This window comes from Pipistrellus kuhlii, unplaced genomic scaffold (assembly GCF_014108245.1).
Source record: "Pipistrellus kuhlii isolate mPipKuh1 unplaced genomic scaffold, mPipKuh1.p scaffold_m20_p_5, whole genome shotgun sequence".
Taxonomy (NCBI): Eukaryota; Metazoa; Chordata; class Mammalia; order Chiroptera; family Vespertilionidae; genus Pipistrellus; species Pipistrellus kuhlii.
Window position 1 is genome coordinate 15,172,349 of NW_023425551.1, and position 26,286 is coordinate 15,198,634.

At 37.6% G+C, this 26,286-nt stretch overlaps 1 protein-coding gene across 1 annotated transcript in view; it reads left to right on the top strand.

Moving 5' to 3' along the window:
- The window catches only part of TMEM200A (transmembrane protein 200A), a 56,929-nt gene extending 37,810 nt beyond the window's left edge, over positions 1-19,119 (top strand). Inside the window, exon 2 of the mRNA XM_036414975.2 lies at positions 16,216-19,119. Coding sequence (XP_036270868.1) covers positions 16,232-17,704 — 1,473 coding nt within the window. The 5' untranslated portion in view covers positions 16,216-16,231 and the 3' untranslated portion in view covers positions 17,705-19,119. The remainder of the gene's footprint in view (positions 1-16,215) is intronic.
- Positions 19,120-26,286: the final 7,167 nt, after the last annotated feature.

The following is a 26,286-nucleotide window of genomic DNA, read 5'->3' on the forward strand; positions in this document are numbered from 1 at the left end:
AGATAGGATAGAGGCCTGGTGCATGGGTGGGGGCCAGCTGGTTTGCCCTGAAGGGTGTCTCGGATCAGGGTGGGGGTTCCCTTGGGGTGTGGGGTGTCCTGGGCGAGGGGCCTGTGGTAGTTTGCTGGCTGGCCACCATATCTGGGATTTATTTATCTTCTGTAATTGAAACTTTGTAACCTTGAGCAGAGCCAAGCCTCATGCTTGCTCAGTGGCTGTAGCCATTTTTGTTGGGATTTGTTTATCTTCTATAATTGAAACTTTGTATCCTGGAGTGGAGGCCTAGTCCAGTCAGGTTGTGTGGAAAGCTTAGCTTCCTCCATTATCGGGGAAACCCAAGCCTCCTGCTTGCTCTGTGGCCACAGTCATCTTGGTTGGGTTAATTTGCATACTCCTGATTGGCTGTTGGGCATGGCTTGTGGGTGTAGTAGAGGTATGGTCAATTTGTATATTACTCTTTTATTAGATAGGATGATACCTGGAAACTTATTTCACCTTGTTGCATGTAGAATCCCTTAAGAAAATGAAACATCCGGAATGAAGCCTGTCTAGAAAAAAGTAGGGCTGCATAACATCATAACCTTGTGCAGTGGAAATGTCTGTGTGCTGCACAGACAGCATACTGACTTGGATGACTTATGTGTAACAGTGGTCAGTTATTCTTTTCCATCCAGATAGGAAATTTGTGATTAATAAACTGCTAAAGAACAAAGAGAGTTGGAATTCTACCTTTCATTTTCTGGAGCCACGTTCATTATTTTTGAGCATGCAGCCTTGTTTCTGTGCATTCCTTTGCTCCATGTTAAGCTGCAAGACACACAGTCCTGCTTATGGTTCACAGATTCTTCCAGGTTGATAGGAACCAGGTCAGATTGTAGTCAAAGCAATTTAGGCAAAAATAGGTCCTAATGGTTTTTAGAGTCCTCTAGGTGTGACTCCAGGGAAAGCAAGGAGGAGTCTCCCTAATCCTACTGGCGCTGCTGGGCTCTGTTGTCTCCAGCCATATTTCTCTAGTAATAGCATTCCCTCCCCCACCTTCTTCCACCCCAGAAAAAGAGTCCTATTTTAGATGAAATGTGGTCAGCAATTCAATCTACCCCCCTCCCTCCCTGCCTATTTTATCTGAGCAGAGGCTAGGCCTGTTGAGGCATCTCAGTGGCCTGCAAACATCAGCAGGCCTCAGAATCTCCTGGAAGGCTTGTTCAAACAGAAGGATGAGCCCATCCTCTGATTTAAAACAAACAAACAAAAAACAAGAAACATTCTACATTTCTTTATTTTTAAAATTAAAAAAAAAATTTTTTTAATCAATTTCAGAGAGGAAGGGAGAGGGAGAGAGAGAGAAACATCAATGATGAGAGAGAACCCTTGATTGGCTGCCTTCTGCACACCCCACACTCGATTGAGCCACAACCCAGTCAGATGCCCTGATTGGAAATCGAACTGTGACATCCTGGTTTATGTCTCTCAATCACTGAGCCACACTGGCCAGGCCATCCTCTGATTTCTAATTTTTTAGGTGGCATTTGGCCCATGAATTTGCATTTCTGACAACTCTACAGATTATACCAGTGTTGCCACATTGAGTGGCACTACTTTATCTGAATAAACTCTTCCTGGAGTCCCTACCTCCCCTGGTCCCAAGACTTCGAGGGCCATTTCAGGTACTGGTTTTGCTGCTTTTCTCATGTTGCTTTTGAACCATTGGATTGACCCTATTTCTCTCCCTTTATGACTCTGCAATATTAGTATTTCCTGTTATCCATCTGCCAAAATGTTTTGATTGTTATTGATTATGAATTCCTATGCTTTGGAACTATCTCATCCTAGAAAACCTTATAGAGAGAAAATCCAGGGAGTTGCCTGCCCAGTACTTGGGAAGGCTGTATTTGGCCTTAGTGAATGTAAGACAATAAACACAATGCCAGCTACCTTACAAGGGTAAAGGAATGGTTTCCTTGTAGCAGAGACACTTGGACCTTATAACCAACTATTTAAGAGATTTATGAGTGTTTTTATGATACTCCCAGTAGTAGCTAGCTAGTTATTCAGTTGGCCTTTTTCAAAGTCATTTAAAAAGAGTTATTTCAGCTTTATTGGTGGGAGATAAAATTAGTGTGCCTGCAATTTTTCACAAGGAATTTTATCTTGTTGACTTAATCAAGCAATAAATTCACAGTTGTGGCTCTTAAATTGCTCTTAAGGTGACAACAAAATCATTTGACTTTTGAAAATAAAGGCACATTAGCCTAATGAAAAGAAATTTCAGATTTTTAAGTGACCTTCTGTTTGAGACGTTTATTAATAAATAGATGAGCAAAGAAAAATTATATTTAGATGGATCCTAGAGTGAGCTCTTTCCCAAATGGCTTATGAGGATTTTTTTAAAATATTTTTTTTCTCTGAGCCTTTAATTACAACAGGGCTATTTGGGTAGCTCAGTCAGTAGTAGACTTTGGACAGTTGTGTACATTTTTGTATTTGTTCTCCAGCTCTGTTTGTGTATGTACAAATATTTTTTAAATGATATTGCTTGCCCTATTTTTTTCATATTCAATTAACTTACTTATTGAACATTTTTTTTTTTCTGTCAGACATTTTGTCTACATTTTAAAATGACCACACAGTATTCCTTTATTTGAATGTACCAAACTTAATTGGCCAGATCATTTTGTTAATATAAATGAAAGAAAAATATACATGTTGCCAATTACCCATTGGAAAGGCATAGAAAACTTTCATGTAAACATTGCTTACGAATATAAAAGCTTTTGCTGTATCTCCTTAGCTTATACTTCTCATGATACTTTAGGTGGGGGAGGGAATGAAATCTTTAAACTGCCTGGGCTCTTTGTTTTTAAATTTATCTTTATTGTTGAAAGTATTATAGATGTGCTTCCCTTCCCCCCCCCCCCCCCAATTCACCCCCTCTTCCTGCTCCCGCCCCTCCCAGGCCTTCACCACACTGACTGTGTCCACGGGCAATACATATATGCACATGAGTTTCCTGGTTAATCTCTCCCCACCCCCATCCCAGCCTCTCCTCTGAGACTCATCAGTCTGCTCACTGGGTTTTAAAATACCATTCAGTTTTTAGAGTGATAGGAGACATGTTTTAATGACCATCTGTCTCCAAAACTAAGAGAAGGATAAGTCTGTAGCAATGAAGAGATAAAATAGCAAAAATTGTGCCTCAAAGTAATAAGATACTTAGAAAACTAAATAGATTTAGACTGTTGCCAATGTTACCTGCTTTTGGGAATATTTGATCTTTATTTTGCCTATGCATTGGGTGATATAGTTTTGATGTGTATAGAGGGGAAGGGGAGATTTGGTTATTTCCCACATACAGACCTGATAATTTTTATAGAAGTGGGTTCTTATAAAGGTTAGAAGTTGAACTCATTTTGTCCTAACCAACGAAGATACTGAAGGCATGGCACTATGCTATGCAATTCAGAGATGCATTTGATTTCTTTCTTTAAATAACATACTTGGTTCTTATTTAATTTACATTTTTTTCTTACTGCATCCTAAATTCATAACATTAACTCTTCACTGGCACCCTCATCTGCTTGTTGTCTCTCCACATTTCCAGTTATGTCTCTTGCCCCCAATCCTATTTCTGTTAACAAGCAATATGATTGAAGGAGATATCACGTGCTTTTGAAATATTGTTCTACTTCTTAGCTGCATGGCATTGAACAAATTACTTACCTTCTCTGAATCACAATGAAATGGTATTTTTTTCCTCTTTTACATAATTTTACTGAAGATTAAACATGATAATATATATTAAGTTCCTTAAAAATATCAGAAGTCAACAAATGCTAGTTTCTTTCTCATTCTGATTGTGCATTCTTCTCAATTTTTTAATACCTCTCCCCAAAGTCTCCAGATAAATAATTTGAACCTCTTGACAGCTCTCTTGGAAAAGATTCAAGATAAAACTTTTTCTTTCTTTCTGGAATTCATCATTATTAAAAAGTCACCAGTTAACAAATGCTTACTTTGATCTATGTAAGCCTGTAGACTTTAGTCAACTTTATTTTACTGAAGTCTGAACAAATCCTAGAATGACCTTTAAGCAGAACATAGCCCTGAACTATTTTATGAGAAGGAATTACTATCGGAAATCGTGGGTGGAGCAGGCAGGGCTGGGTCGGGGAGGCTGTGATAGTGACCAGTGTCTCCATCAATTAAGACTTAGAGATTTCCTCAAAAAATTAAATATGGAACTGCCATTTGACCCAGTAATCCCACTTCTGGAATATATCCTAAGAAACCCAAAACACCAATCAGAAAGAATGTATGTACCCTTATATGCATAGCAGCTAAGGACACATATGTAATACCTTAATAAAGCAAATAAAAATATATTTTTATTGATTTCAGAGAGGAAGGGAAAAGGAGAGAGAGAGAGAGAAACTTTCATGAGAATAGAGAATCATTGATCTGTACCTCCTGCATACCCCATACTGGGGATTAAGTCCACAACCCGGGCATGTACCCTGACCAGGAATTGAACCGTGACCTCCTAGTTCATAGGTTGATGCTCAACTATTGAGCAATACTGACCGGGTTTTTTTGTTTGTTTGCTTGCTTGTTTGTTTCAGATACCAATTCTTTTATAAAAAAATGTATTTTATTGATTTTTTTACAGAGAGGAAGGAAGAGAGATAGTTAGAAACATCAATCAACTGCCTCCTGCACACCCCCTACTGGGGATGTGCCTGCAGCCAAGGTACATGCCCTTGACCGGAATTGAACCCAGGACCTTTCAGTCCGCAGGCTGACGCTCTATCCACTGAGCCAAACAGGTTTTGGCAATTCTTAATTCATCCTGTATATTACCTTGCACCCAATAGATGCAGGTATTGCTCAGGTAGGCAGAATTGTTGCCTGTGCTTTAAGATTATGATCTAAGTAAGTCTCTTTCCTGAATTTTTGACTTAGTTTAGTTAGAAATTTTAGCCATTTGCTATTTTCTTGTGTTTGTTTTTTTTTTAAATGAGCCAGCCCATCTAATTATCCAAACCTGTATCAAGTTGGTCTGCCTTTTACTCTAATTTTCCAAACTTTAACATCTTTTTCTCTGCCGTGTATTTAATTAGAGTTCCAGAGTGGAAATAAAATAAAGCAGTGCATGCTCCTTGCAAAAAGGTGAATAGTGAGGTTACATATAAAAAGTGAATGTTGTTACCTGTAACCCACCATGTCATTCTTTAAGTGTAAGCTCTGTTAATAAGGATGTTACCTTTCGCTGAAATCAGTTTGGCTCAGTGGATAGAACGTCCGCCTGTAGACTGAAAGGTCCCAGGTTGGATTCTGGTCAAGGACATGTACCTTATTTGCAGGCACATCCCCAGTAGGGAGTGTGCAAGAGGCAGCTGATTAGTGTTTCTTTCTCGTCAATGTTTCTAACTCTCTATCCCTCTCTCTTCCTCTCTGTAAAAAATCAATAAAATATATTTTAAAAAGAAAAAAAGAAAATTTAAACATAGGATGTTGCCTGCTATATCCCTCCAGTATGTATTCAAACACATGTTTTGTATGTTTGGCATAAACAGGACCTTACTCTTGATTTCTCTTCTAAAAGCTAAAAAATATGTGAAAAATTTTCCTTCTTGTCATACATTAATCCTTTTAAATATGTATGTCTCATTCCATTGCATAACTGATTTAACCAACTTTCTATTGATGTACATTTAAGCTAGTCCCAAGTTATTGCTATGACTGGAGCATGAAATGTGTACTTTCATGTATGTGTAGTCTTTTGAAAGGCTGGTTCACAGAAGTGAGATGGAGGGGAATGGGCATTTAAACTTGCAAAAGTCATTCCCAAATTAACGTTTAAGAAGTACCATTTCATCCTCTCATTGACAGCTTATTAGAGTTTATTTCCTTATACTTCACTAGTAATGGGCATAATCAATCCCATTTTTCTTGTCAATTAGTAATTGAAGTTATATTTTTACTTTTGAAATTGCTTTATTTTGCATTTCATTGTATACTATTGAGTATTACTCTTTTCACTTGTTAACTGGACAGTTGTATTTTTCTTCTATAAATTGGCTATTAACATCTTTGGTCCATTTTTCTTTTGGGTTGTCTCACAGGAAATAACCAGCAAAGCTAACCATAATAAAGCATAACAGGTATTTGAAGCTAAAAATATCTCAGGCATGACCCCAAAATACCCTCCCCTGGTGGAAAGTGGTCACCTGCATTTAGTGTTTTCCTCTGCTAATTTAGGCCTCCCTTGAAACCATTTTTACTGCTCAGCATTCTTTCCTGTCTTTTTTTATACTTCCCTGTGCAGTTTACTATTCTCAAATCTTCCTTTTCAGGTAACATTACTATTCTCAAATCTTCCTTTTCAGGTAACATATTTAGAGTCAGGATTTGGTAGATGATTCAGTAGTCCCAGCAATCCCAGGAGAGAATTCCTGTCCTTAGATACATGTTTCCAAAAGAGGAGATGGAAACAAGTAAGGACTTTATAGAAAATATGTAGGTGTTAGTCGTCATTTCAGATAGTTAGCGTTTGCAATAGTAACCCATTCTATTCTCTCCCAGTACATGTTTCTCCTCTGTATCCTCCACCTTTTCCTCTTCTTTTCTGCCCTTTGCCCTTCACCTGCTCCTTCCTCTCCTTTCCTGGTCTTCCTCTCCAGGAGCAACTCTGAATCAATTAATTTTGTCTCCTGGAATTCTAGCTAAAACCCTAAGTACAACAGCATTGATTGGTTCTTCTTCAGTGGTGAAACCATAGGCGTGCCAGTTATATTAGGAGAGAGGCAGAGATGTCTGGGTTGCTTACTTGTTCACATTTGCTCTCCAGGTGTTAGATGAAACCATTGGAAAATAGCAATTGCAGGTTTAAAATTGGGGAAGGGAATATTATTATATCTGATATAGTTGTGTTTCAGGGAACACCTAAGAGAATGAACTGAAAACATTTTTTAAAAACATTGATCAGTAAAGTAACGTAGTACAAAATTAATGCACAATAATCATTCAAACAACAACCACTTAAAGGTAGAAATGATAGTATAAGAATACACAGTATAAACCCAGTGAGAAAATACCCAGGAAACAAAAAGTAACAAGAAATGAAAAGATCTTGTTTTTAAAAACGGACATAAAATAAAAATTTTTAGCTAAAATGCTGTAGTGGCATAATAATGTCAGTTCTCAAGTGTTGATGTACAGATTTGACATGATCCCAATAAAATTACTAACAAGATTTAAAAAAATCAAATTCCAGAATTCATAGGCAACATAAAATGTTCATAGGCATAGAGGAGGATAAATGGTGATGGGAAAAATAAAATTAATTTTTAAAATGTATACTTCTCAGATTTTACTTCTAGGAAAAATAAAAGTAAAATGCTCCAGTGGAAATGATGTAGTTTGAACTATATTTTAATGTTTTAAAAAATGCTAATGGTAGTTTTGAGCTACCATCTTTGGAAAACTTTTAAGATAAAATTGATGTATGTTACTGTGGATTAAAACATAACACAGCTCATCATTAAGTAAAATGGTGTTTTCGCTCTGCTAGATGATTCCTTACTTGCAGAAGAGAAGAAATATCCTTTGCATCCTTAACTGTGTTGGCACAGCTGGGTAACATGCAAAACCGATAGACTGATACAAGATGTTTGATAGAAAGTAGAGTAGCAGGAATTGAAACTTACTATTGCCCTCAATCTTTCCCCCTTCTCCTACATGACTGTCAACAGTATATTTGTATTTCCTGGGCATTTACAATCACTGGAAAGAAGGTTAGAACCTATTCAAGTCTCAATTTCTCTTTTTAAAAAAATATTTTTTATTTCAGAGAGGAAGGAAGAGGGAGAGAGAGAAACATCAACTATGGTTAGGCTGCCTCCTGCCTGCCCCACCAGGAGGTCACAGTTAGATGGTTAGGCTGCCTCCTGCCTGCCCCACCAGGAGGTCACAGTTAGATTCTCAGTCAGGGCATATGCGTGGGTTGCAGGCTCAATCTCCAGTGTGGGATTTTGCTTCTGTTATGAATCATAATGTAAATTCCGTGTTTTCTGATGGTCTTAGGCAACCCTGCTAGCGGTCCTTAACCTGTGGGTCACAACCCACAGGTTGAGAACCGCTGCTATAGAGCCTAAGACCATCCAAAAACACAGATATTTACATTACGATTCATAACACTAGCAAAATTACAGTTATGAAGTAGGAACAAACATAATTTTATGGTTGGGGGTCACCACAACATGAGGAACTGTATTAAAGGGTTGCTGCATTAGAAAGGTTGAGAACCACTGCTCTAAGCGAAGTTCCTGTGTATGTTCAGCAGGGGAGGGATGTGTATGAAAAGTCCAAGTTGTGATTTTAAATACTCCAGCTCTCTACCCAGGGAAAGCTCAGCCAATTTCCTGCATTTAGTAAATATGTGACTTCCTTAGGGGTAGCATCCTTACACCAATTTCAAGTTGACTTCTGTCAGGAAATGCAGTGTAAAGGGAGTATGACAGTCATTGTAAAAGCTTGTCCAATTTGAAGAATTGGGGTAGAGGGCAGGAAGCATAACTCTACGTTGGGGGAAAATAGGCTTCTAATTTCTTATGTTCCTGTGGGAAATGGCTCCCACTGGGTCTCAGCAGGGTTTTCTCTAATAGCTCATTATGGATCCGTTATTTGGCCTCCTAGAGACTTTTGTGCTCTGTGGACTTTATAGACTTTAGTCACTGGAGAGCAATTGTTCCATGCCATTGTTACATAGCTCATAATTGGGTTGGGCCCATATTTTATGGTTTGTCAGGGTTACAGGTTTTAGTCATCAGTAACCAAGAGCACATATTATAGAAGTGCAGTCTCTACTTCTGGCATTTTCTGCACACTCAGGATGCACTTGACCATAAGCAATGCTTTATATTTAATGACTTAATGATATTCTGCTAATTATAAAAAAACTCTATACTTCCTTTTAATCCCAGCATTCATATGAATGTAGTACTATACTGAATATTAAGCAACCATCCCCTCCAAGACAGACCAGCAAAGGCCTTCAGAGTGCACATTAAATCACAGCTTAACCTTTTTGTCACAAAATTACCATTCTGTGCATTTTCGCTTTATTTCACCCTTATGGCATCTTCTCTAGTCCTTATATCCCCAGCCCTCACATTCCTCTTTGTCTTCAGTCTGTTTTATGCCCAAATGTCCCTATGGAAACAGAATGGAGCTTGCAGAATCGTTCAGATTATTCATGCATTTGGTTCAATGGCATCATTAAGATGAGTAAAATCATCAGATGAACTGGTTTGGGTTTTCCTGCCCTGCTTTTATTATTGCTATTATTTTTTTGTTTCAAGTCTTCAAATTGAAAGAAATAGAATGAATTAAAAAGAAAGGCAGGCTTTATTCTTTCTATAAGATATTCCCCACCTGTCTCTCTCTTATGTAAACTCTTCTTTGCAACCATCTAATTATTCATGCTCTCCCACTAAAATGCACAGATTCCACTCAGATAGTTTTTGACTCTAAATCCCAGGACAAATTTTCAATCATTTCCTTTCCATATGCAGTGAGCCATCATTAAAATTTAATTTTAGTTTTAGTTTACCTAGCTGAGCAATGAAAGAGTTAATAGTGAGCAATGAAGAGTTTAATAATATTAGCTAAGTTATTGAGACCTTAGTATAATCAACACTGTCAACATTTTATATATATTACATAATTTTGAATTTTGTCCTTAAGAAGACCTTAAAATCAGACATAGCTAATGTCACTGAGTGGCTAGATTATTATGATCTCTGAATACATAATAATCTGGCCACTCACTTTATATTCTATATAATAAAAGGCTAATATGCAAATGTCCCTTCAACCAGGAGTTTGACCAGCAGGTAGGCTGGTCAACCACCCATGTCCCTTTCCACTCAATATAGACCTTAGTTCCCAAACGTTAAACTGTGATGTGCATTCATTATTTCCTTTGCTTTATAACAACCCTATAGGTACTATTACTGTCCTCATTTTATAGATGAAGAAACTGAGGCTCCAATAAGCTGGGATGCACTTGTATTAAAAAGTGTTTTGCCATCCTACAGATGGAAGAACTTAGCTAAGGAGTTTAAGACAACTTGGCTAAGATTGCATGGTTATCAAATGATGAAGCAAGGATGTGTCTCCTGTTTCTCTGATTCCAATATCCGTGTGCAAAACCATTATGCTACACATTAAAAAGTGATTTCTATTCTATCTTTTAAAATTTAATATGATTGAAATGTTAGTCACCATAGGCATTTTCTCTTTGAACTCTGGTAAAGATATAGACTAGAAATCCTATTTTGAAAGTTTAAAATGTCTCTATTGGGAAGAAAGTCCTAAAACTGTTCTGGCTTGAACAGAAAATATTTCCATCTATCACATTTGTGAATTCCACATGGGAGTTTTATATAATGTTTTTGTTTGGTCGTAAAGGCATGGATTCATTTCTACTTCCATTTGGTAGTTAGCCTTACAATTCTGGAGAATTTTTAATCTTAGAGATAAGAATAAAAAGTCCAGCCAAAACCAGTCTGGCTCAATGGATAGAGCGTCGGCTTGGGGACTGAAAGGTCCCGGGTTCGATTCCGGTCAAGGGCATGTACCTTGGTTGTAGGCATATCCCCAGTAGGGGGTGTGCAAGAGGCAGCTGATCGATGACTCTCTCTCATCGATGTTTCTAACTCTGTATCTCTCTCCCTTCCTCTCTGTATCTCTCTCCCTTCCTCTCTGTACAAAATCAATAAAATATATTTAAAAAAATAAAATAAAAAGTCCAACACGTAAGACATTGTTACTAAGTATATTTAAAATAATTGGCACACTTCAGGTGAAAAGATAAAGAGAAACCATGGGGCAAGGAGCCCAGTGGAAGAATTAGGGACAAGGATGAGTTAGAGTCTGTCGGCATGGCAAACTCCTACTGATGTACTAAGCCTTTGATGACTACTGCTGCTTCTTGGAAGCCTCCAGATAGTGTGGAAGAACATTCTTCAGTGTTCCCATGACACCATCCTAGAATCAGTTCATTATGAACGTGCACTTTGCTTTCCCTTTGGACTCCAGACTCCTTGAAATCAGTGTCCCTAGTGTCTAACACATTTCAATGATATTTAAGCCAGTGCACAGTCAACAAACTTGAGAATTTATTACATTCCAGGCACTCTGCAAGGCATTGGGATAGCATATAAAAACAACAGAAAGATTTCACCAAAAATGAACATTGCACTGGGAGCCTGAAATTATGAATACCAATCCTGTTCTTCCTGCTAATTCATTGTTGGAACTTAGACAACATCCTGGTCCCTAGTTGGCTAAAAGGAATGTCTCCTTCAAAAATTTGAAAAGTCCCTCAATTATGTAGGCCTATTTACTTATCATCAACTCAGCTATTAGTGTGTGAGTGCATCTGGAACCATGTCTGATGTATAGTAGGCTCACAGTGTGATCAGAAGGTCTACAAGTTCAGGAATCAACTCCCGTGAGTGTGTGAATACTAAAAACCGGTATAAATTAGTGCCAAGAAAAGCAAATTCCAGAATGTCCTTAAGCTTGTAAGAAGGGTAAAAGACAACAACAATAAGGCTTTAAAAATTGTTACCAGAGCAAGAATAGGAGAGACTGAGCCTGATGATTAGACGAGATGGAGTAGTGTTAACATGTGACACACAGGAAAGATATCTTCTGTCAAGGACAGAGCTTTTGGCCAAAAGGGGTAGAATAAACATGGTCCAGAGGGAAGATGAGCCCAGGGTAGGCGAGTCGAATGTAATAGAGTGCTTGAATGAGTGCAGGAGTTCACATCTTCACTGAGAAAGGCAACGAAAAAGATTGAAATCCTGCTGATAAGATCTGAGATCTGAGATGAATGGGTAAGATGGTGAAGGCCTATAGATAGCCCTGCAGGACCCTAGTTTTGAACAGTGAAGAAGTTATGAAAATTATTAAAACAAAATTTTTATTGATTTGTGAGATGATAGCAACATTAATAATGATGAGAGAGAATCATTGATCAGCTGCCTCCTGCACATCCCCTTCTGGGCACCAAACCTGCATCCCTGGGCATGTGCCCTGATCAGGACTTGAACAGTGACCTCCTGGTTCATAGGTTGGGCTCAACTACTGAGCACACTGGCTGGGCTGTTGTGCAAATTTTAAGCTGATAATCTCGGTAGCAAAATTGTGGCTGTTTTGTGAACACTGGGAATGGAAGATAGGATAATTAATATGTAGCCAAGAGTTAATTCAAATGAATTTTTGTTGGTTGTCTATAGAAGAATATATGCCTATCTACTAATTTAGCCCAGTGGTAGGCAAACTCATTAGTCAACAGAGCCAAATATCAACAGTACAATGATTGAAATTTCTTTTGGGAGCCAAATTTTTTTAAACTTCTAATATCACTTCTTCAAAATAGACTCGTCCAGGCTGTAGTATTTTGTGGAAGAGCCACACTCAAGGGGCCAAAGAGCTACATGTGGCTCAAGAGCCACAATTTGCTGACCACGGATTTGACCTTTGATAAAATCCCAAGAATATTGAAAATATGAAAACCAAATGTGGCTGATCATCTAATTAGGTTTATAATTAGTCAAATGATCTCCTAGAAAAGATAGTTGCTGATTATTATATTCTTTGGGCCAGGAAACATTTTGAGCCCTATATCTATTGCATTTGCAGACACCAGTTTTTATTAATTACATGAATGAATATCCACACGAGTTAACAATGTCCATCTAGGTCTCTAGTGGAATGCCACAGGGCTTCAAGTTGCACAAAACCCACCAGCGTTAAATATTGCCCAACATCCAGCTTAGTGCCACTTCCTAATTTCCAAGACCTGGCCCTCCTTTCCTTTCTAGCCTTACCTGGTTTCCTGTCTTAGGGCTGAGCTGTGTGCTAAAGGCAGGTCAGAGGTCTGGTATCCAGCTATTCTTTCTCTCTCTCTTCCCTGAAATGCTATTCACTTGATTGTTAAGTGTTAATGCTTTTGTCGGCCTAAAGCCTGTTGCAAAGATCCTCCTCATTCTAGGGGTTAGTTCATTCTGTTTTAGGTAAATGTACTAGCTCTTTGAAGCGGTAACTGAGTTTGCACACCTTAGCTTTCCCCTCAGGGCTGGGCCCGAATCACAATAGAGGTTCACTTAGTGTTCATTTGTCTCCAGTGGAATTAAGAGGACAAGGACTCCCCCCCCCCCCTTCGCCCCTAATCCTAGGAGTGGGGTACCCCTGCCCAGACCTGGCCAGGGTAGACTGGCTGAAGAAGCTTTGTGGTGCTTTGATTTCCCCCAATTTGATTCTTTATTTCTAAACTTCTCCAGGCATCTTCTCTCCTTTCATTTTTAATGAATGTTTATCCTCTTAAACTGCCCATGCTACTTTGTCATGTCTGGTCTAACCTGCTTTGCTTGCTCACAAAGGAACTCAGTCCCTCATCACTCTTTTTCCACCTTACTATTCCCATCTATCTTTCAGAATACATACATTTTTCTTTCTCAGCCCCCTTTCCTCAGTCAGCCTCTGAAATGGAGAATGGCACAGCCTGCAGAAAATGTTTTAACAAGTGGAGGAGGATTAAGAATCTGTATGGAATGATAATTCATGGTGGTTGTTTTTAAACCAGATGAAAGCCTTTTGCCCTTGTTTTCATTCTACTCTGAAGGATTTCAGAGTAAATCCTTATCCTGTTATATTGAAGTAACTAAATTTTATTCTAACATTTATAACTGTTTTAAGAAAACATAAACTGACACAAAGTTTTGTTTTAGCCAAGGTTTGGGAGAACTTTTAAACTGTAATATTTATACTTTGATAAATTTAATAGACTAGAGCTATGGGTTACAATATAGTTTGGTATTCAAACATTAATCTATTTTAATCCTAGTTATAATTCCAATGCAGGCTGGATTTATTAACCAGCTTGTTCAGCTATCTAAAACTGTAGATATCATCCACAATGCTGTTATTTAAACACAACAGAAATCATAAATAAAAATTCAAAAGGATAGCTTGATTTTGTAAGACAAGATTTGATGCTGTGAAGAAACCCTCTCAGAAATTTGCCAGAGATCATGTGGCTCTTAAAATATCCTCCATATCCTACTAGCCAGATTGGCAGCCTGAGAACTATTCATTGCAAATAATGACAAATATTTTACCAAGTCACAAAATGTTGCTGTTTGTTTTGGTTTTAATTTTATGTGTGTGTGTTTCTTTAACTGGGAAATTTAGTATACTCATATTATGGCCATTCAGCAAATCTCAGGGGAAGAATTATTCCCTTAATGAGCATTTTAGCAAATAGCTTTTGAACACTGGCTATGCACAAGGTACTACAGTGAATGTTTCCGATGATAAAAAAGTGAATTAGATTAGATGTTTGACCACAAGACATGCAAGAACTGACATTATAATACAGTGAGTGCCATAGAAAACTTGCTGAAATGCTCTTAGGAATGAGAGCTCATGTGGGATTTGCTAAATCATTCAGAGAAGGCTTTATAAAGGAAGTGGAAAGAAGAGCTTTGATGACCAGCCAGATGCCAATATATGTTGGGGGAAGTGGGAACAAATTATAGATGATTGAGAAACATTATTAACAAAGTCTCAGAAACAGTATAATATGGAATATGGTTGGGTTTTAGTTTTATGAAAATGAAAGGGTGCGGCTGGAGATAAAGCTAAATTCCATGGGTTTGAAATTCCAGATTAAACTTGAGTAGGTGGTGGAGAATATTTTATCCATTATTCCACTCTTTCAACAACTTCAGAGCTGTGTTTCAGGGTAATTAATCTGCCTTCAGTGTGTGAGCTTGATTGTGAAGGAAGAGCAGTTGGAGTTTGGAAGAGCTTCTGGGAGGTTATTATAATGGTCTAGTAAGAGTTGGTAAGAGTTGCTCAGGGCTGGGAAGAGTAGGTTCAAATGGAGGGGCAGAATGGAGAGATATCATGTAGTGAAAATTCCTAGAACTTAGAACCTGATTGGAAGATGAGAGGAAGAAGAAAGGGATGAGTTAAAAATGACTATGCGAGTCAAGCCTGAAAACTGACACCATTATGAATATAATAGAATCAGGGACATATAATAGAATGGGATTGGACTAACAGATCACAGGGGTAAAGGGGTTTGAGGGGTGCAGGAAGAGATTGGACAAAAATCTTACACCTATGGATGAATACAGTGGTGGGGGTAAGGGCTTGGGGTGGGGTTGGGAATCAGGTGGAGGGAAGCTAAGGAGGAGAGGGGAGAGGAACATATGTAATAATCTGAACAATAAAGATTCATTAAAAAAACAAAAGAACTGACACCATTAAAGTTAAGTAGTGCTGGTAGGAGGTGAGTTCAGCTTTGCTAGTGGTGCATGCATGTGTATGTGTCCCCTACTGGGAAGTTGGAAATGTGGAACTGAAACCCAGGCTATGGTTTGAAATAGAGACTTGGGAATCATTAGCATAGAGGAAATGGTAGAAGGTGTAGGAGCAGATATGAATGCCAAGGGAGAGTATAAAGAGAAGATGGCCAAGGTCCGGGCCCTTAGGGGATGGTGGTCTACTTTTAGATGAGGGGAGATGATCCAAAATTGGAATAGTGAGGTCAGGGAAGAGCCAGAAGACTTAGGAAGATAAAAACCTGGACAAGAGTTTCAAGAAAGGAGGGGCCAGTAATATTCATGGAAACAGAGAAGTAAGGAAGATGAGAATTGAGAAATCAAATGTTGGAGTTAAGGAGTTCTTTGGTGACTTTCACAAGAGTAGGACATATTCTTTTTTTTTTTTTTTTTTTAAGTCTAGGGTTTGTTTGTTTTATTAAGTATTTTGGATTTTTCCATTTCTGTAAAATAACACAGATAATGAGGATAATGTGTGTGTGAGAGAGAGAGACTTACCAGGGTATGATGATCACCAGGGGACTATTTTATATGATAAGTGGTAAAATTACTGAAGCAAACTATACCTTGAGCTTACACTTCATTAATAATAAAAACACTAATTCAGCCAAAAAAGGAAATCTCCAGGATTTTACTTTAGTCAATAATAAAACTTCTACCCAAATTATACCAATTAAAAAGCTATTCTTCTGCCCCATTTCATTATACGAAGCAACAAAAATATGCAAACAATGGTTGAATTGATGAGCATACCCCTACACATGTTGAGCTGATTATCTTTTCCCCTTCCTTTCAGAATAAAAGACGGAGCTATGATAGCCACTGGTGGAGTGATAACCGGCCTGGCTGCCTTGAAAAGGCAAGACTCTGCCAGATCACAGCATCATGTCAGCCTCAGCCCGTCGCCCGCTGCCCAAGAGAAGAAACCAGTCAGGCGTCGGCCAAGGGCCGATGTTGTGGTTGTTCGAGGCAAAATCCGGCTTTATTCCCCCTCTGGTTTTTTCCTCATTTTAGGAGTGCTTATCTCCATAGTTGGAATTGCAATGGCGGTCCTTGGGTATTGGCCCCAAAAAGAACATTTCATCGACGCTGAGACAACACTGTCCACAAACGCCACTCAGGTCATTCGGAACCAGAGTGGCGTGGTGGTTCGCTTCTTCGAGCAGCATTTACATTCTGACAAGATGAAGATGCTTGGCCCTTTCACAATGGGGATCGGCATTTTCATTTTCATTTGTGCTAATGCCATCCTTCACGAGAACCGTGACAAAGAAACCAAAATCATACACATGAGGGACATCTACTCCACAGTCATCGACATCCACACGCTAAGAATCAAGGAGCAAAAGCATATGAATGGCATCTACACGGGTCTGATAGGAGACACGGAAGTAAAACAGAATGGGAGCTCCTGTGCCTCGAGACTGGCAGCGAACACCATTTCCTCTTTCTCAGGTTTTAGGAGCAGTTTTCGGATGGACAGCTCTGTCGAAGAGGATGAACTTGTGCTAAATGAAAAGAGTTTGGGGCATCTTATGCCACCTTTGCTCTCCGACAGCTCTGTCTCTGTCTTTGGCCTGTACCCATCTCCTTCCAAGACAACTGATGATAAGACCGGTGGCCCTAAGAAATGTGAGACCAAGTCCATTGTGTCCTCATCCATCAGTGCTTTTACATTGCCTGTGATCAAACTTAATAATTGTGTGATTGATGAGCCCAGTATAGATAACATCACCGAGGATGCGGAGACCCTCAAAAGTAGGTCGAGGAATTTGTCTATGGATTCCCTTGTGGTCCCTTTGCCTAACACCAATGAGTCCTTCCAGCCAGTCAGCATGATGCTCCCTCGGAATAATTCCATTGGGGAGTCATTGTCTAGTCAGTACAAGTCCTCTGTGGCCCTTGGACCTGGGGCTGGACAGCTCTTGTCTCCTGGGGCTGCTAGAAGACAGTTTGGATCCAACACATCTTTGCATGTGCTCTCATCACATTCAAAATCCTTAGACTTAGACCGAGGTCGCTCCACCCTAACTGTTCAGGCAGAACAACGGAAACATCCAAGTTGGCCTCGGTTGGATCGAAGCAACAGCAAAGGATATGTGAAACTGGAGAACAAAGAGGACCCAATGGAAAGGTTGCTTGTGCCTCCAACGGCAATCAAAAAAGACTTTACCAATAAGGAGAAGCTGCTTATGATCTCAAGATCTCACAATAATTTGAGTTTTGAACATGATGAGTTTTTGAGTAACAACCTAAAACGGGGGACTTCTGAAACAAGGTTTTAATGTTAAAAAAACATATAATTTTACAAGGCTGTGTATTTTAAAACTATTTTCATCAGTGTTTCCTTGTTAAAGCATTGGTTTTTAAGCATTTTTAATCAAATGGTTCGTAGTGTATTTGACCTGGCTGCTTAATTCTGTAATGGAGATAGTTACATGTTTGGGTTACTAAGATTGGAGTACTCTATATTATCATAGAAGATTTTATTTTTTTCCATTCCTTTGAAAGCATGATCTGAATTAAAGTTTATTTTCTTTACTTTCATGTTCTTGTTGATGGTCATATTCATAAAATAAAGGGTCCACTTTGGAAAAGGTAGGGAACCAAAGTGTAGACTAGAAGTACCAAATTCAGGCCCAGGCCTCAATATATACTTGTAAATGAGTAGGAGTGCAAATCTTAGGTGTGCTATTCTGAATAATTGCTTTTATGTAGAATTGATTAGACTGTTTAAAAGGAAAAAGATCTGGCTTCTGTGAGAGCCAAGTGATATGAATTGTTTTAATTCTATATGAGCTAATTGATATAAATTGGTTAAGTTGGTAGGTAGGTAATTTTTCAACATCAGTTCTATTTTAGTGATATTTTATCAAGAAATCATGTATTCAAGAGCCATGGCTGAGAATGTGAGATAGTTTTAGTGGTAGATAATGAAAATATTAATATCTGTAACTTTAGACATCCAGTATTGACATTTCTTTGCAACCGACTTGAAAAATGAATGGACCAATTAAGTGTTTAGTAATGCTACCTTAAAATAATAATATACATGAAGAAAATATTGACTAATGAATGAAAATATATGCTAGTTAATACTAACTAGTTTCAGTACCTTTTACTGATCATCTCTATTATCATCCAGTATCCACTCATTCTCACATCCTTATGTCCCTCCAATATTTTTTAGATCCTATTATTTGGAAAACAATCCGCTTTACCTTGACATTTATTTTTATCTTCACATATGACTAGCTTGGTGGTTTAAGAAAATTCAGTACTTAATAAATTGCCTTGAAATTTATCTTGTGCTGGAAAGCCTTATGCTGTCTCCAAAGACTTTCTTATGGTATAATACATTTTGGGAATTGTGGTTCTCAGTTATCGAAGATAATAAATATTAAAATGGTTGTTCCCACCAGAAAATTTTCATATTTTCCATTAAAGTAATATATAATTTTAAGAACTGTTTAATGGAATACTCAGGAAGCTTGACAGGTCTTCCCCAATGCCTAAACATTTCTGAATATCAATCAGTACTGCAGTTGTGGAAGAAGAAAAGGAAGATACCTTTGCAGGTTCCTGCAGTTTCATCATTAACTTGAGGTACAGTGTTAACTTGTACATCAAACCTGTGCATTGCAATAAACTAGGCTCGATATTTTACTATAAAACATTCAATAAACTTCTGTTCTTAATAGAAATTTGTGTTCATTTATTTGCTATAATTTTAAGAATAAAATAAATTTCTGTTTAAAGTACCGTTTTTCAAATTTTCAGACATATTCTTTAGCAGGTTGTTGATACTCTTGTACATGTATTGGTTGCTGTAGCTTTTTTATTTTGCCTGTTAGAGAGCCTAATTCCATTCACCTATTTAATTAGGTTATTTTCATATTTTGTTCCCTTGGTGTGATGGTTAATTTCATGTGTCATCTTGACTGAGCTAAGGGGATGCCCACATTTTGAGGCATGTTTCTGGAAGAGACTAGCATTTGAATCAGTTAATGAGTAAAGAAGATTGTCCTTACCAATTTAGGTCAACATCATACAATCTGTTGAGGGACTGAATAGAACAAAAAGGCAGAGAAAGGGCAAAATTATGCATATGACTTGGGACATCCATCTACTCCTACCCTTGGACTTGGGTGCACACCATTGACTCACCTGGTTCTTAGACTTTCAGGTTTGGACTGGAATTATATACATGCTTTCCTAGGCTTCCAGCTTTCAGATGGCAGTTTTGGAACCTCTTGGCCTCCATAATCACATGAGCCAATCTCTTAAAATAATTATCTATCTATCATCTATCTATCTATCTGTCATCTATCTATTTATTCTCTTCCTATCTATATATCATTCAGTTTCTCTGGAGAATCTGGACTAATACACTTAGGATCATTTTCACTTAAAATTTCATCAACTTTCAGAAAAATAACCAGGTATATATTATCTAGCAAATGTCAGTGATACAGATTTCAAAACAATGGCTCTCAACACCCCTGATGTGACAAATGACTAAAGCCATATAATTTGCTCAGTTCACCCCTGAAAGAGCTTTAAGAATTTGAAGAGGATTAAACAGCATGGGTCTTGGAGGATCCAAATGAAAGAATTGGGGCTTAAAGCTGTGATTCCTGTTCAATCTCTCTCCATCAACAAACCAGAGTCCTTCATTTACCAAACAAATCAAGTTTAGTAAACGATAACCTCATTTTAAAGAAACATGCTATAAAAAAGCTTCAGATGAATATGAAATCATTAATGTTACTGTATTAAAATTTTAATTAGACTATTTTGTGCATTTCCCTTAGGCTTTTATAAATAGTGAAAATTGTTCAGAAACCCATTTCTTCTTGTGGGAAACCTTAGGAATCTGAATCATGAGCTGACTTCTGCCAGGCCAAAGAGTTTCTAAGGCTTGTGGCTATCTTGGACTGTGTTGGTTTGTTAGGGCTGCCATAACAAAATAGCACAGGCTGATGGTGGCTTCAACAATAGGAATTTATTCTCTTACAGATCTGCAGACTAGAAGTCTAAGGTTAAGGTGTTCGGTTTCTCCTTAGGCTTGTGGATGGGAGTCTTCTGAGTTCTCACACAGCCTTGCCTTTGTGCATCAGTATCTCTGGTGTTTCTTTCCTTCTTATGAGGACAGCAGTCATATTAGATTACGGTCCCATCCTCTAGGCCTCTCTTCACCTTACTCACCATTTTTAAAGGCCCTACCTATCTCCAAATATATTGCAATCTGAGGTCAGGGGTTAAGACTTCAACATAGGCTTTTGTGAGGATACAGTTCAGCCCATAACATGAGGTGTGCCAATGAGAAGTGGCAGAGCCGAGTGAGTGTTCCGAGTCTACAGTTGGTGAGAAGAGCACAATATGCTCCAGTGGCTTTACCACCTCCACTGTGAAGCCGTGAGTAAATCACGTAATCTCCCAATTTTAATTTATTCCATTTCAATTAATTTCGAGCCTTTAGATTCTTCAACCATGAAATTGGATGAGTAAGAACATAAACTATAAAGTGCTATCTCTAAGGGTAAAGGGTTCTTGGTGCCCTGGGATTAAGATCTCTTTGCCTATCACTATCTTTGTAGCAGTCTGCTTTTTAAATGAAGGGCAGAAGCTATGGTAGAGTAGATGGTTAGACTCATGGATGTAGGAGCCAGAGGATCAGAATTTGCACCAGACTCCTACTTTATTCTGGTCATAGGTCTTGGGCGCTGACCCATCAGAGGTGCTGAGAACTATTGAGGCAAGACCACTGATGTGTTGCAATGGAGTGCCAATCTCACTCCTCAGTTGATATACATTAAATGAGTTGATGCTACTAGAAGGTCCAGGAGAATGCCCAGGATGGCATATAGTGAGCATTCAATATATACAGTATATGTGATATTACTATCTGAAAGTGTCATCAAAGAACTTTCCAGTCTTCACCTTGTCCCCATCCCAACCCCAAATATATTCCTCGTGGTAGCATGAATGAAGGCCTCTAAAAATGCCCCAAGTCCACAATTTGGAACCTGTGAATGCTACTTATGTGGCAAAATGAACTCCCAACTCTAAATTAAGGGTCTTGAGATAGGGGAGATCATCCTGGATTATTCAGGTGGGCTCAATGAAATAACAGTATCCTTATAATTAGGAAGCAGGAGATCTGACTACAGAGAAGATGATGTGGCCAACATAGAGAAAGAATGGATGATGCTAAGATCCTGGTCCTGAAAATGGAGGGAGGAGCCATGAGCCAATAAATATAAGGAGCAAAGGTCTAGTTGTAAAAAAGGGATTCTCCCTGCAGAGCCTCAACAAGGAACCAGCCCTGCTGACACCTTGGCTTTTGCTCAGTGAAGCTGATTTTGGATTTCTGGCCTCCACAACTGTAAGAAAATAAATATTACTTTAGTCCACTAAGTTTGTGTAATTTGTTACAGCAGCCTTAGGGAACTAATACATTCCCCCAAACCAAAGAGGCTTTTTCAGAGCAGTGAGCCAGTTGTCAGCAGACTTGTAAGCAAGGTGAAAGACATCCGTACTGGCTGATAGCAGGTGGCCCAAGGCTGGATGTATGGTTTATTTACGTTAATTTTAGTACTTATAATCTTTTTTAAAAATATATTTTATTGATTTTTTACAGAGAGGAAGGGAGAGGGATAGAGAGCCAGATACATCGATGAGAAAGAAACATCGATCAGCTGCCTCCTGCACACCTCCCACTGGGGATGTGCCCGTAACCAGAATCAAACCTGGGACCCTTCAGTTCCCAAGCCAATGCTCTATCCACTGAGCCAAACTGGTTAGGCCAATACTGATAATTTTAATGTCAGCATAATAATTTAAACACAGAAAGTAGAGCTTCTTTGAAGCAGAAAATACTGATTTTGATATATAATAAAAAAAATAAAAGTCCACAGTTGGTTTAAGAGTAGCCATCATACTTGTATGCATGCATATGAGCATAACCAATGGATATAGACAGTGAGGGGGTGAGGGAGAGGTCAATGGGGGGGAAAGGAGACTTATGTAATACCTTAAACAATAAAGAATTTAAGTTAAAAAAGAAAAAGGGTAGCAATCAGTGGTAAAAGCTTTCAGGCTCAAATGAAATGTTCCTATCTAATTTTAGAAGACACAGTGGTAATATAAGTTAAACATTTTTTATATCAAAATGGATATTACATCAGCATTTAACAATTTGCTAAATAAAGTCAAATTTTAATTACTTGTTTTAGCAGTTCAAATTTAACACCCCCCCCTTTTTTTTCCATTGATTTCAGAGAGGAAGGGAAAGACAGAAACATCAATGATGAGAAGAATCATTGATCAACTCCTGCACATCCCACACAAGGATAGAGCCTGCAACCTGGGCATGTGCCCTGATTGGGAATCAAATTGTGACCTCCTCGTTCATAGGTTGATGCTCAACTACTGATCCATGCCAGCTAGGCCAAATTTAATCCATTTTCATGTTTACTGAAACATGCCATGAATGACTAACATAGGCTAAGAAAACAGTTAAAAATTTGTCAGTTTACCAAAACTTTAACTATAGTGTCCTGTATACTAAAGCTGTGGCCATCCCAGGGATATTATTCTATAGCCATGGTACTCAGATTGTTCAATGATCTTAACCACTTGTTGTTCTCAAAGTAAGAACCAGAAGAGTAGCTAGACATGGATTATCCTGACTCTTACTTTCAATGAATTACTGTTACCCTTTCCCCATCCTATATGCAATCCTAGACTATATATCAATAATAGGGTATTTAACCTCGATATTGGGTCAGATCCCTTTTTAATGATGATCTAAGTCCTCTGTGATCAGAATTCAAACTGAAGTAATTCCATTGGTTTCTTTCTATATTCTGTTTCTCTCAGGATTGTAGCACAAGAGAAAAAAGGGCCAACTTCATTGAGGTGCTTTTTACTCATTGATGCCATCTTGAGGTAGTAACTTAAAATTCAGGCCTGCCCCAAAACAGCTTATTGAAGTGAGCGAATGAAGTTACTCAACCTTTATATGTTGGTAGGTCAGTTCCTATTATTGAAACATATCTTTGGTATATTTCTCTACACAAAGGATTTTGCCATTCGCGCAGCATCAAGTTGGCTTTTCACTATACTGTGTAATCTTAAATTTCATGTATTCCCTTACTACTTTTCTTTACTACTGATGGGTGCAGTAGTTTTATTATAGAAATGATTAAGGAATTATTTATTTTTGTCTCATCTCCTATAAATTTACCATTTAACAACATATTGAGATTTCTAATAAATCTCCATGTCTTTCCGTTCATCAAATGGTATAGATTGTATCTCCAGGAATATCTGTATTCTACAAATTAAACTTAGAGATGTTAGTAGTGCAATTGTTTATAATCTAGACATGTGGTATGAAAGACTGGACACTTGCTAATAGAAACATAAAAACCTAGAATTTAGAAGCAATTGCAGTTGATACCTAGTGGAACACACATATTAGTGACAGAATCAGCACCTGAATCCAGGACTGTTGATTCTCAGTATCAACATCAATGAAACTCAAACCAGGCTTTTAAAAAGGGGGTTATAAAAATATGTTGAAAATCTAATGAATAGATTTGGCTTTATTAGAACTGGTACAGGGCAAAGTATCTAAAATTTCAGGTGGGAAACATAGTGTTGAAATTTTCATCTCATCTTGGAAGTGTGTAGGGTGGCTGGGAAGGAGATGATACAGTAGGGGCTGACATTAGAGATGTTGCATAGTCTGAAATGGGAATTCTTAGTATTCATTTTGTGCACTGGTTTCCTTTGTTTTAATATATTAACTATGTGACTGCCATGAAAATTATGCCATCATGCTCTTCTGAGCCATTATATTATCTTTGAAGTTGATCTATGGAACTAAAATGAGTCATTTACATGCATATTCGCTAAACCACAAGTACTAGAAGGAAGGCAGGAAGATGAGGAGGAAATGAAGAGGTGTGGATTTGGGACCCACATAGAGGAGAGAGAATGACATGTTTTTCCTGTTTATTGAAAACCCATGCACAGCAAAAGGCAGTCTATTTATACATTATTTAGGAATAAAACCAAACTCATAATTTTTAATCCCTAAAGCAGTGAAAAATATTCTTAGTTGATTTTAAAATACACTACCAGTGTTTATTATTCAGTTTGAATCAGTCACCCTAAAGGTTAGTGAATTAATCATTAATTTGAGGTTGTCAACTAATGAGTCATCAATAGCTCAGAGCTATTCAAAGGTTGTTATTTAAAAAAAATGAAGTCACTCTTTTTATGCACTCAGAAATTTTTCTGTGTTCATTAGATATATTTTCCCCTAAAGCATTTCAAAATTCCAAATGTATTTCCTTGTGTTATCATTTACAATGTTCATAACTTGAGAAGTCAAATTAACTTTTCAGCCAGCTGAAAAGTTCAGGAAATATTATACATTTTTTGAGTTCGTTATTACATTTTATTACTATTTCAGGGCCTTTAAGAGGGTCAAATAAAATATATATGAGCAAAAATTATGAAGAACATTTAAAACCTGAATCATATTCAATATGGGTTATAATTAATTGTCCCTTAAAGTATAACATGCTCATTATCATTTAATAGACAGGAAAACATTTTTCTTATGAATAATTTAAGTGAAATATATTATCTTTGGCATATGAACACTACATTGTTTAATACTGGCTAGCAAGATGTTTGACAGCTTACAAAGTCAATTTAATATATGCCACTCCTTTCTTTAGAATTCTGGCAATGATAGACACTAAGAAATTCTGATTCAAAATTATTCTGTTTATAAATCACACCAAAAGAGTCTAGTCCTAAAGTATAGTCTGCTCTCAACTATTTAAATATTATAGTATTTAATCTGTGGATCATTCAGGCTCTTCTATTTCAACTTCTTTTATTTATTATATATCTCATTATTTACTTCTGTTCACACAGTTTTATAGTTATGTTTTCTGGTTGATAGGTTAAAGGAGAGGTAAAACTTATTACTGATCATTCTGCAACATAATGGTAACACTGGCATGGGATCATAAAGGAAGAAAGAGAACATGTGAGAAAGTGAAATGGGGGTGGTGGTGGTATTTCTAAGTACTGCTTACCATGTGTTATCTTTGTTCTCTCATTCCTGTTATCATAGTCAACCAAGAGTCGACTGTAGGTCAGAGTGAAGGTTATTGTCAGATGAAGGTATGTTAGTGAATTATTTATTTATTGGAAAGTCCAGGAAATTCTGGAATTGATTTTAACATATTCTCTATAGACTCCCTTCTCAATATTTCTATTTTTCTAGACTTCAGACTTGATTCATCAAGATGTCTTGGAGTATTGCAGTGTTGGTACATATTGGACTCCCAATGCATATTGATCCAGTTAATGTACTTTTTAGTTCATGGTGAAACACACAGTCTATATTATATTGAGCTACACCTATGGGTCAGCTTGTAAAATACTCTATAATAAAGGGAGAACATATGTAGCTGGTTATAAATGTTTAAGTTTTATTAGACTAAAAGGCATGGACTTATAAACCAATTGTGGGAAGGTATAGGAGTAATTAATCTGGTGGTACTTTTGGTTATTTGATCCTAGAATGAATGAGAAAAACAACTCAAAAACTGCATGTTTAAAAAAAATTAAAAAAACTGAAAAGCAACTTTTGAAATGAAAAAGGAATTTAGTATTTGTAGAGCTGGTCAATGGCCTTTTTGAAAGTTTGTATTATCTTTTTGTCTCATATATTTGCCTTTTAATATAAAGGCCCAAACCCTATTTGAAATGAAGCAGATATTCCATTTCATGAATGATCCATAAGTCAAAATAATTATCTTCAGTTACTGCTTCT